We start from the raw sequence: 13,373 nt of genomic DNA, 5'->3' as shown, positions 1-13,373 counted from the left end.
TTGAAAGAGTTGAAGTAAACGATTCCATAACTTACGTGTGTTACAATTATATCCCCTATATCCAGGACAGCAATAACTTTCATATGTATAGTAAACTCTCCAAACAGTTCTATACCTACAACACCTTAAATGAAAATATAATTACATGGTAAAAATATCTATTCACTATTTCTTGCTTTGTTTGTTATAACATTTTAGAAAGGAAGCGAGGTGGAATGCTCTTTTGGTTTGTTTTTTTCCAACTTAATGTTAGCTTTGACACATACTTATTTTTTGTTTAGTTCAAAATTTGAGACACACTGTTAGTTTTGTGGCGTTGATGCGTTCTAGTGACAGACACACAACTTGTCATTCTAACAGAGACGTCTCTGATTCTAATAAGCTGTTTTTGTGTACTGTCCTTAATTAATTTTAGTTATTCGTTGTTATTCATGTCGAAATGTCTGTTTGTGTATTTCTCTGTATTGGGTGGTCTTACATTATTGTACTGTATTCCCGTCATGTAGTGTTGTTATATTAACGTTATATGTAACATTGCTATAATGCGCGGAGGTTTGAATTGCCGAAAAACCAGATTCAACCCACCATTTTTTCTTAAAATGTCCGGTACCAAGTCAGGAATATGGCAGTTGTTAACTTATAGTATGTTTCTCTGTATTTTTCATTATCGGTATTTTTTTGCACTTGTTCTGTTGTTTCGTTGTTTTCCTCTTATAATTGATGCTTGTCTCTCGGTTTTAGTTTGTGAATCGAAATTGTTTTCTCTCGATCAATTTATGACTTTTGAATAGCGGTATACTTCTGTTGCCTTTATTTAGGTAGCCATATTAATTTAGCTTGAATTACACCCACTGACATTTGTTTGGGGTGACGAAAAAAAAAATAAGTAAAAAATCAAATGTATATGGTCAAAAGTAAATGTATAAAAGGCAGCCCCCGTAGTACTCTTCGCCAAAACTAGAGGTTACACAACACGAACTTCATTAAAAACAGTGTTTGAGCTAAGGTGCCAAAAAAGGGTTACCAGTTCCTTTTCAATCTATGACATTCATGTGTTCATACTAGTAAAATCCTATTATAAATACATTCAAGCATGTTCTTGGCCTTTGACACAGAGATTCAATAACGGTCCATAAAACCATGATGATTTATGTTGTGATATTACACTATTGTTTCAGGTAAGGGTGGAGATTGGTACCTATTATAACGATTAAACGCGCTGCATGTGTGTGTACCTGTCCTAAATCAGGAACCTGATGTTCAGTGGTTGTCGTTAGTTCATGTGGTTCATAATTGTTTTTCGTTTCTCTTTTTTTTTGTATTGATTAGATTGTTGGTTTTCCCGTTTGAATGGTTTGAATGGTTTAACTTTTAGTCATTTGGGGGCTCTTTATAGCTGGATGTTCGGTGTGAGCCGAGAATCCGTGTTGAAAATCGTACTTCAACCTATAATTGTTTACTTTTACAAATTTTGACTTCGAGAGTTGTTTCTTTGGCACTCATACCAGATTTTCCTATATCTATTTAAAAGGGATGACTTTTCCGTTTGAAACCTTTGCTTCAATAGCTTCATTGTAAGCAGAAACTGTCTCTCATTGAAATAATTGTATTTGAACTTTAGCTCTTGAAATTTTTTCAACAGGGATATACTAGTTTACACTCCATGTGTAGGCATTGCTGAATTGTTTCTATAGACAAATGAAAAGCTACTCATATACTAAAAAAATTAAGTATACTAAGTTAAATATTGTTTACAGTAAAGTGTTGTTCACAATCAATCCTCATTAGCATGATCATATTGACAATGGTTGATATATCAACATAAAAAAGAAAATGTGGTATAATTCCAAATAAGACAGCTCTCAACCAGATACAAAGTGACATAAAAATTGACAGTTATCTGTTATCGTACGGCCTTCATCAATGATCAAAAACCAAACCTCACAGTCAGATATTAAAACAAAAACGATATGACATATATAAAACAATTCTTATGATAAAGCTAACGTTCTGATTTAAGTACAAAATGCTAAACGAAAACTAAATATGGATTACAACAACAAACGAGAACCATTGAATTAAAGACTGCGGACTTATGACACGCACACACAGATTGTAGCGGGGTAATTTACTTTGAAGGTGCAAACCTTCCCCTAACCTTGGACAGTGGTGTAACAGAACATCTTATCAACAAACTATAAACTTCCAAAATAAAAAAAACACATAATCTAAAATCATAAACAGGATAACATTATGTGGAAGTGTAAACTTATGTTTGTTGACGATTTCCGCCTCTTAAAAGCTTGTTTGGATATATGTTGGGTATACAGGAGACTAAAGGAAGTTAATAGTTATTCAAAAATATATCTGTATCTTCCAAATACTAAGATTATGGTCCATTATACGCATGTGGCCATTGCCATACGCCGATACGTGAATGGTCCGAATACTCATATGGTCCTGAACAGACTCAAAGACAGATCAGACTATCCCTAAAACCTCAAACAATATGTAGGACTCTAAAGTGCGATGAGGACGCTAAAACGCGATGCTCACGCTAAAGTGCGACGGCCTACGCTGAAGTGCAAAGATATGTGCTATTTAAAAGAACACGCTTAAGTTTGAAAAGTGAATGGTCCGAATACTCATATGGTCCAGAATAGACTTAAAGACACATCAGACTATCCCCAAAACCTCAAACAATATGTAGGACTCTAAAGTGCGATGGGGACGCTAAAACACGATGGTCACGCTAAAGTGCGATGGCCTACGCTAAAGTGCAAAAATCTGTGCTATTTGATAGAACACGATACGTAAATGGTCCGAATACTTATATGGTCTAGATCAGACTTGAAGGCAGATCAGACTATCCTTCAAAACCTCAAACAATATACGTTCAAACTAAGACAAACAGCCAAGAACAACACATGGTACAGATAGCCTGAACTGTTGTGTTAACAAGCCTTCCATTAGCCTATTTAGACTAAACATTTTTAATGAAAAACACACAACAAAAATCATCCATACCAATTTCTTTACGAACCTTAATTTGCCTTCGAAATGAACAAGAATGTACTTGAGGCCCGTTTACCAAAGCAAAAAGTAAAGGGCTTTTAATACAAATCGTGTTACTTAATTTTCCAATTCAACGTTTTGCATTTTGCATCGTTTTATACATTTTTTTGGATATCATCTGACTTCTTAAAAATCAGGAAAGACAAAATAGACTAGATGAACAAATGTGAATATAAAACTTAAATAAACCTGGTATTGTTGTCGATTGTTTAAAAATAGCAATAATACATGCACGCAATTACTGAATTTACAGTAAATTGAATATATTTTGTGTGTCCGAAGCGCATTTCTGGATTTTCTCTTCCAATATTCTTGGAAAACCAGGAATGATAAATATTAAAACATGCGATGAGCGATACAGGCAATAGAAAAAAGTGAGTTCAAAATCAAAAAATGTCCTATTATTTCAACTAAAATCAATATTTTTCAAAAACATATTACCAAGTTATTTTGTGAGCAATTTCCATGGATACCATAAGATGTAGAAAAGTGTGAAGTTTAATTTCTTTATTTGGCCATTAACTTTGAGAGGACTGGTTTTATTTTCTGATTGGTTAAACACACATGCAATTTTCTACAATTTTAATTTGGTTAGAATACAAATCAAACTTTTCCAGAAATATTTTTCTTTGCGTTTCCCTTGTCAGCAAATCAAAAAGAGCATAACTGATAGCATGGACAAATAAGCAATAGAGTTTTAAACATTTCTCCATTTTATGGTATTTTTTTATATAAATGGGCCATGTAGGTCCTTAGTAATAATTTTTATTTAAATATTGAAGTTAGGTAAAATGATAAAACTTCTTATAGTGGGAACGCACTTTTGTCCAATGACTGTATGTCCACACGATACAGTATAAGTATCAGAATTCCATAAAAGATCAACTTATCTTTTGAGATTTTAAAGCGGGAACAAATCAGTTTCCTGTAAAGTGTACGTTTTAAGGAGTATCTCTATACTGATAAATCGTTCTATAAAAATATTTTCACAACATATGAAGCAAATTAATTTTCAACAAACAATTCAAAAATAATTTTAAAACAACTTTTATCATGGTAGTTAGACTGTGCATTTTTGTGGTGAAAGTATGTGTAAGTTTACTGAAATCTACAGTCAATTTAATTTTCTTAAAACCTTCTAGCCAAGGCTCCGTGTTGAAGGCCGTACATTGACCTATAATGGTTTACTTTTATAAATTGTTATTTGGATGGAGGGTTGTCTCATTGGCACTCACACCACATCTTCCTATATCTAATTTAAAAAAAAAAAAAGCTTAACATACGAGGTTTGCCATTTGTTTCAAACTAAATCAATAATGTGCTGAAACTGAGATTAACCTTTGTTTATAACCTTAAACAAACCCTGTCGGCGACAAAAATCTGTATTTAGTTTGCAACTATAGTCAATAAGACAGATTTAAATTCGTCTAAAAGACTTATATAAAAGATGGGCGAAAGATACCAGTGGGACAGTCACGGTAAGTTGCGTTTGCATTTAATGATAACTTATTGAACATACCCGAGCACAGTCCACCACCACCAAAACCAGCAAGTGCACACGCTCTGTGTATACCATACCGCTTTCTGTCTACTACAGGTACCACTAAAATCAAAGTAATAAAATAATAAATAAATAAGTTATTACTTTTGGCCTTCAGACTAAAAACCACTTGCTCTTACTTAAAATTAAACCATTAACAAAACCTTTTGATCCAATTTTATTATTCTTTTTAAATAGACGCAAATCCAACAGTTTTAAGGGCAGATAAAAGTCCAGTTAGTTTTAATTTGTGAGGTGCTCTTCCATGCACTTCTAAGAAAATGATTGCCTTGCAATTGGTAACGAGTTCACCTTAGTTTGAAATCGATATTCTTTACGGTTTACGGTTATCATATGGAAACAATAATTCATATGTTTATGTCTCAAATCACTAGCGACATGTTTTCGTAGTCTCACTAACTCTTAAGATACCAGAATACCGAGTCGTCTAATCTGTCATTTTAATTTTAATTTTCATGAAGTGCATTCCGTTATTAATTTCCCTTGAGTTCGGTAGTTTTGTTTTCCCCTCATCAAAGTTTGTTTACTTTCAAACCTTTGCGTATTTTACAAGCAACAGATTGTTTTAAATTAATGCAAGTTTAACGGGAACTACATTACTGTTTTATAAGCACTGACTTTTCTAATTTCAGGGAAAGTTATTTATCTCTGCAGCTGTAGTCATAATTCATTGACTTTGAATATGTAGCATTGTTTACCTGTTTAAACATTGCCATTTTGGTTTCTTCATTTGCATTAAACTAAGGAAATTATTAATAAAAATAGGCCATACAAATATCTGTGTTATCATTCTCAAAAGAGAAAAAGCATCAATTTGATAGTTTATAGATTTATCGGTTACAATTTTCCGTCTTCGGCATGATGTCTATCAAGTGTATATTTTATACGGGTAGCGATACGTTTTTTAGGGAACCACGTTTACGGTCTAGGTATGGCGTTTTTTTACAAATACAAAGGCTGAAGTCAGATGAAATCATGTGTTCGTCGCCATTCTTGGCACAGCTATCATAATCATCACGGTATGCATAGTATCAAACTTTTTAATGAATCGGTCCTCTTTCTTCGAGTAATATTACAGATCGTTTTACTGATATTTCGCGATTTTTTTTTAGTTGAATTCGTCAACGTCTACCGGCAAATATTTCATACATGTTTAAGACGAGCACCAGTTAACGATACATCTTTAAAAGTCCTGTAACAGAGGATGTTCGTGATTAATGTCGAGAAATTTTAGACTGCCACTGCAAGTTAGAGTATATTGGATAAGGACAGAAAAAAATGTCCTTGCAACATGCCACCTACGGATCCCCCGAAGAGCTATTGCACTGGTTCTTCACATGAAGTGTGGAAGTCAGTTTTTCAAAAGGTCAATAGTACCACATATTTACCTCATCAAAAGACCGTAATTGTATATTATCATCAGACAAACAGTAAATGCAAATGTGTATATGTATATATATTTTCTCTTTTGTCGAAATTTAAAGGATTTTATGACCACTTTGGACTTACACTATATGTCATTGTATTCATCTGTACGTTGCAAACAAGACGATATATGGTTGAAGGGTGGGGATTGTGCTAGATGTGCATATCCCAACTATTTACAAGATGTTTGAACATTTTAAAATTTTAAATTGGTGGGGTGATGATGACCTCGGGCGGCTTCTCGCTATCAGTAACATTGATGGATGATAATTTTAATTAGAAGTTTAAGAAATAATTCATGCTAGCTATCGACTTAATGGATATTTTCTCATGACCCAGACTATGTGAAAACAATAACAAATGTAAAGCTTGCATGAATTATTTAGATTCTGATAGGGCAAATACGATAATTTGAAAAACTGCAGCGGAGGCAAGATTTCCGTGTGTATCTATTTTAACCCCTGTAAAATAAAAGCTACACATTTTAAAAAATAAATCTAGGGCTTGCATAAACTATTTCTGCCATTTCTAGAAAAATGGGTTCAGTCCGTATAACTCTAAACCAAAACATTGTTTTTTTCGTTGGCTATTATTTGCTGTTTATCTGAATCCAGATAGAGTTGACATGTCGTATCTAAGCTGGAGTAATCCGCGTTGCATGTTGAGTTCCTAAAATCCATGAATGTACGAATGATGCAATAGAATAGATTAAATGAAACAGCACCTACCTTAAGACTCCATATCAATGTGATATTATTCCGGAATTTGGAGCGTACAAGTAGTTTTTACAAATCTTCAGGAATATGATTGTATGCTTCACATTTTGCAGTCTAATATGGACTTAACACTTTCTTAAGTCCAAATAGGCTGACGCTTACAAGTTTTGTAACATTATATAGCAAAGAAATTATAATTTGCTTTTATTATTAGGTCTTTCCACTTTTCTGTGGAAAGAGCTATTGTTTTTCTTCCGCCTAATTTTGTTCTTGCGATAAATATTTGTTTCTCAATATGTCGCTTAAATATTTGGTATATGAAATCGAACAGTTTATGCGCTTTTGAAATTTACCCTGCGTAACCGAATACTTTTCTTTGTAGGAGTTATATCCCCAAACACTGTTTTCCTTGTATCCACTACTCCTTCGCAACCGTACAAGATTATGACAAATTTATTTTATAAAATTGCTCGTTATATCCTTCGAATGATTTGTCCTATTTTGACCGAAGCAATATGAACGCTCCATATGAGAGTTATTTCCCCTTATGCATTTGATATAAGTGATATGCATTTCTATCTTGTAAACCATAAATTAGAGACCTAGGATCTTTTGATTTGAGGTCCTTGGTCCCAAAAATATGAAAATTAGGTTAAGGTCAAAGGTCAAGGTCATATTCTAATTTTGAATTTGGCTTATTGTAACTTATTCCCAAAAGCCGTATAAGATATCAACAAATTATTTTTACTACATTTTTAGTTGCGACATGTCGTAACACGTTAATTTTGATTGCAAGGGTACGTTGAACGTAAAAGGGAGTTTTCTCCTCTCTTGTATTTAGAAATACGTGTTCGGTAATATACCTCATAAACCAAATACAATCAAGACCTATGGTCTTTTGATTTGAGATCCTTGGTTTATAACCTTGAAATTGATCTCAAGGTCATTTATTGATTTGAGGTTCTAGATTTTAACCTTTGCTTTTATCTCATATGTATACATGATAAAGCCATGGGACTTTTTGCAATAGCTTTCAAACCATTTAACCTTGAAAAAAAACCGGAAGTGACCTTGTGTAAACCGGAAGTAGCTCTTTTTCATACCTTATTAAAATAATAGTATATAGAATGAGATATTTTTCGAATCAGTGTCAAGTAAATATTCAAATAGTATCGGAAGTAACATTTTTCAGACCGGAAGTAACAAATGATCTCCCTTATTTAAAAATATATTAAAAAGAACCATATATTATTTTAATCAGTTTACAATAAGCTATCATTTGACGATTGAAATGACATTTTAACCCTAATTTTACTTCTTTCATATTTGAATACATGTTTTGGGTGGAAAGACCTTCAATTGTTCTCTGAACAATTGGTTTTTAATTGTTTTCATTTTATTTTCTAAAATCAGTAATTCAATTTACGATACATCGTATTCCTATTAAATATTTCCAGGTTTGATAAGTAACTAAAGTCTGTTCTATTAGTCGTTCATGGTTTCATGGGGTTGGATTTTTTTTCTTTTCAAAAGACCGAAACTGAAATACATGATTACAGAAGAAAAGCTTTTAAGTATTATATAAATTAAGAAAAGCGTTTTTCCATTTAAACAAAATATCTTCACATTAATAAACATCTAATAGTCACAGAGTAAACTTGTATTGAAATATGTCGAGCTTACACAGATCAGAAATTGATGATCAACGCAGAAAAATTTACCACAAAAGTTTTGAAAAATTTAAAACTAGAACACATCTATTTAAAAAGGAGTAGGTTCAGTAAGACCCCTTTTTGGCCCAAAAATATAGCAATTTACAAAATTGGGAAAATGTAATCGTTAAGCTATTTGTTGGAAAGAAGAATGATTCTGCTACATAAATATGGGCTGATTTTGACAATACAATGCACATATACCCAGTATTAGCATCATTAAGTCATGCTAATTTACTGAAATCTTCACAATTTTAGCATTTTAGTTAAATTTTAGACGGTTTCCGTCTGAAATGAAAGTGGCCGCATTCATGTTCATTCATAATATTGAAATGTAAGTTGTATTTGATGATAATACATGATATATATAAAGGTTGAGGATGAACACGGATGCGGCCACTTTCGTTTTTGACAAAAACCATCTGAAAAATGACGATTTTTGGCATATTTAATAGATTTTTCATATTTAAGCTTGCATAGGAGCGTTTTAAATGACTTAATCAGTTAAAATCTGTCACATAAACTAATGATTTCAATTGAAATAGTCACTTAAATGTTTAAAAAGTGTCTAAAATATTTCGTTAGATGAACTTGAAAATTGAGGCCAAAATCGGCCCTTACCGGACCTACTCCTTTGTCAATTTGCAAAAAACAGATTGGCCAATGACATTATTTTTGCTGTCATTTTTAAGCATAAGTCGTTGTTTGCTGTTTTATTTGATAACCTTGAAAAATTAATGTTACTTAAATACAAACCGTGCGGCGGATTTATCTCACGAGCTACGTAACTCAAAGTAAGCACACTTCAACGAAACGGAAAAAGTTATTATGGAATATCCTGTTATCGACCTCATTTCACATGCAACAAATTTGTTTTTCTTGGGTATTTCTGATGAAGAATTATATAAAAATATTGACTTTTGAGTTTAAATGTCCCTTTGATATCTTTTCGCCTCTTTCAACACGAAATACATCGCACGACACATCTAATTTTTGTAACTGTTTTCGAGAGTATCTTATTTTTGTAATAATTGGTACAACGTAATACACTTCAAATTAAAAAATGTTGAAAGTAAAGTGGTGAATGTCATGTTTAAAATTCAATTTCGCTTACCCATAGGAAACGTAACATAAAGAAGAAAATAATAAAATTCCTAAAAACCAGTTGCTTATCCGCGCCATATCAAATTACTGAATGAAGACAAGGAAGACAGTTGTCAAGTTTATACTTCTTACCAATTGAAGCACTTACAAGAGGGGAAGTTTCTATGATGGTCTTTCAAATGTACCTAAAGTTACAGTGAAAACTATATACTGTAAAAACTACAATATTTTGTAATATGTTGCCGCACAGAGTTTCTACAAGACAAAAGAAAAGATACTGTATGTACCCAAGGAATAACAACATCTATTACGCATCACGGTTGCTCTTTGAAAAACCTTATAATAGAAATACAGCGAAGTTTCAAAATGCTAAGTTTCATAGTAAGATTAGGGAAGATGCAAAGTTCATACAACCGGGAAGCCGCTTTAGTGTTATAAACTTCGGTACATACTAACAAGCCAAAAAGTCACCCAACGTTCCGCAAAAACAGAAATATAGTATATAAATAGGTTTGTTATCATAATACTTATGGATCCGTAAAGAAGGGTTAAATGGTCTTTTGATCCGTAAAGAAGGATTAAATGGTCTTTTGATCTGTAAGGAAGGTTTAAATGGTCTTTGGATACATAAAGAAGGTTTAAATGGGCTTTGTTGTTGTCTAATTTATGATGCACCTAACCAACCAATAAACAAAATTTTACATATACACCTTGATCGTTTATTTGGGTGCGTCATGTAGTATTCATTTATGATATCTTGAATAATACACTTGAACATGTATGTAGGTGGTGCATGTATTTATTCATTTATGATCCATTGAAAGTACAAAATACTCGTATTTGACGTGTAATCGTTTATGGTCCTAAGTTTGACAAGTACACATTGACCTTGTATTTAGGTGGGCCATGTATTCATTTATGATCTATTTAGCTAAACAGTTATAGAACTTGCTTAAACATAATGAAACCCGTTTCCAGTGTATTTTATGCTTTTCAAAAACATTCTCCTATTGTAGTATTTTTTTTTAAGAAGGACCGAGGCGGGCTTCCGGCTGCAAAATCATCCTTATTCATAATGTCATTAGTTGCAAATAATTTCCAACAAAACTTCATATAAAAAACACGATCGCGATTTTGCTTTTTATTAGGTTGAAAAATCATCTCCATAACAGTTGCGAACCAGTTTTAAAAGCCAATGTCTATCAAAAACTTACAAAATGTTCTGAGCGTCTTTGTTCAATTTATAATTTCCAATGATATAGTTTATAGATTATATGTCTTGGAGAAGTTAAAGATAATCCAAAACTTTTAATTTATTGAAAGATGAAAGATTAACCGTTTCAAGGGAAGCATTTGTCAGCAATTTTATTTCCATTTTGCCAATTGCCAACAAAATAAATATCTTAAAAATCTATATTGATATAATACTTCAAGCAATGGTTTACTAGTACTGTTGAACAACGATCATGTAAATACATTATGTCTTATTTTTCGGTAAAAATAACAAAAATACGCAGTTTTATTGATTTAAAATTATGCAACCAAATAAGATTCGGAAGTGTCACACAAGTACCATCGTAGGAGTACATATACTTGTAGTTGTTTATATACTGCACACTTGGTATGTTATTTTTTATGATCGTTTTAAAGCAATGGCATGTGTAGGTTGGTTCCCTCCTTAAGATATTCAGTATTCCTTCGGAATATACAAAATTTATACTCAGCTGGTGATAAAGGTGTTGTATCAGTCAATGTCATGTGTTTGTCGTTCACCTGAATTTCTCGTATATGGAACTTGGATCCAAATATTTCCTCTATTACTTCAATGCAATTTTATCATTATTGAAGGACAGATTTTTATCCCCTATATTTGACTGATAAATTTCATTTGCTTTCGTATACTACTATCCCCCTTCGTGGTTTCTTGGAGAATTCTTGAAGGATCATGACCGACATGTAGGATCATTTCAATTTCTTCCTTGTCAAAATGGAAAATAATATTTGGACCATTTACTCAGACAATCATGATTTATATACAATTTAGAACCACATGAAATCAACAGAAGTTGAAAATTTAATGAATACTTTTTGAATATATATTACAAATGTAAACACTTATGCATAATTTTCATCTCCATACAATACCGGTATCAACTTTAGAAGATGATAGCTTACCCTATGTGCATGTTTTCTGACATGAACTGTCTAGAACCTGTTTGAAACTATTCTGATAACAAATTGAAAGCATTTAAGAATTATACTTTAAATCATGTAATTTTAATGCTTAGTAGAGTTAATCCTTCCAACATACAAGATTATAAAAAAAAAGTAACTAGTCCTGCCTCTGTCTCCAGTCCACATCTTTGTTTTATGATCCAGGGGTAGTCATTTTTCCTCTGTTTTTTGCCACTGGGGCCTCGCATTTCCTAAATCATTCCTCTGTTTCTAGCAACGTTGAATATTTAGTACATATTTAAGATAGAGGACACTATACTAATTGTCTTTTTGTTATTCTAGCTTGTACTTTTTTATGTTGCGGTCACAAAACAACACCTTTAGTGGTACGGCTTACTTTGGGTTATCGACAGGACAAAACCTCCTACCAATTATATTTAGAAAGGATCAATGAGTTTCAATGACTGCGAAGAGTAAATATCAGCACTTTTTAACAATTTAAACTACAAATAAGAACATGTTATGAATCTATTTTTAAATTCAGAACTTTAAGTAAACCATGATGCATACTGTAAAATGTGATTTTGTATCAAGTCATCATAGTTAAGACCCATGATTTTTTTTTCAATCTTCATGGAATATTTATTAAAATTTAAATTCGAGCTATTTTTTTTTTTAAACTCTGAGATAAACCAGATTTTGTGAAATTCTTTATGTTCTCTTTTTTAACCCTTTATAGGTTGCATTTCTGTAAATATTGACAATGCAATTTCCCATAGGAACTTCTTTTACAGCTAAAACTGTACCCTTAAAAGTCTCAAATGATAACGTCAAATTTTTACGTTTTACGGCGATTAATGATTATTTGAGATAAAAAAAATTTATTTCGCTTGTAATTTTTGTTTTGCATATCAATATGGATACTTCTTAATTACTAGTTGTACTGAATATGCATGAAATATTTCCCACTGAAAGTAACGTAAGCAGCAAACATAAAAATATATCGCATTTGGGTAATGCATAAATCTATATGAAATGAGAAGATATATACGGTATGATGAGTGCCAATGAGACAACTCTCTACCAGAGACCAATTGACATAAAACGTAATGAAATGCAATGTTTCCCCATTTAGATCCGAAAAGGAGAAAGATATATATTTTGTTTAACTATAAAAAGTTTGTCGGGAATTACAAGTTAAACGGGTCTTGCTTATAAAATTCAATTTACTAATAGCGGTACAATTAGATTAAAAAATGAGACGATTGTCAGAAATAAAAGGTTAATTATAATTCATCTCATATACTTACAAGCTTTGTATGATGTGCAGAAGTGTATATAGCCAATGGCACGCTTTAGGCCCAATTTCATTTTTACTTTCAAGTTCTATACTTATGAATCTTATTGCAGAGAAATAAAATAAAAAATCGAAGTTTTACGCTTCCCAAATTTGAAAATTTGAAAAAGAGGATTCTTTTTTTCCTCTCGTGATACTACTTTTTCTCAACTTAAGAACCTCATCTAAACGAACAACCCCAGTCATCGGATTTTTTTTTAATACTTTGTGGTCTTATTGATAGTATCTGACCATCAAGAAAATTATGT

General features: G+C 32.1%; 1 protein-coding gene across 1 annotated transcript in view; it reads right to left on the bottom strand.

Annotated features, from left to right (window-relative positions):
• Positions 1–9,717, bottom strand: part of LOC143064136 (uncharacterized) — a 39,520-nt gene extending 29,803 nt beyond the window's left edge. The window contains exons 1-3 of the mRNA XM_076236756.1: positions 9,604–9,717; positions 4,595–4,678; positions 36–124 (exon numbers count right to left, since the gene is read on the bottom strand). Of these exons, the coding sequence (XP_076092871.1) occupies positions 36–124; positions 4,595–4,678; positions 9,604–9,671 (241 nt within the window). The 5' untranslated portion in view covers positions 9,672–9,717. The remainder of the gene's footprint in view (positions 1–35; positions 125–4,594; positions 4,679–9,603) is intronic.
• Positions 9,718–13,373: the final 3,656 nt, after the last annotated feature.

The sequence above is a fragment of the Mytilus galloprovincialis genome, chromosome 2, assembly GCF_965363235.1.
Source record: "Mytilus galloprovincialis chromosome 2, xbMytGall1.hap1.1, whole genome shotgun sequence".
In the NCBI taxonomy this organism is placed as follows: Eukaryota; Metazoa; Mollusca; class Bivalvia; order Mytilida; family Mytilidae; genus Mytilus; species Mytilus galloprovincialis.
The sequence above is the reverse complement of the archived record's forward strand: the minus strand, read 5'-3'. Positions and strand labels throughout refer to the sequence as shown.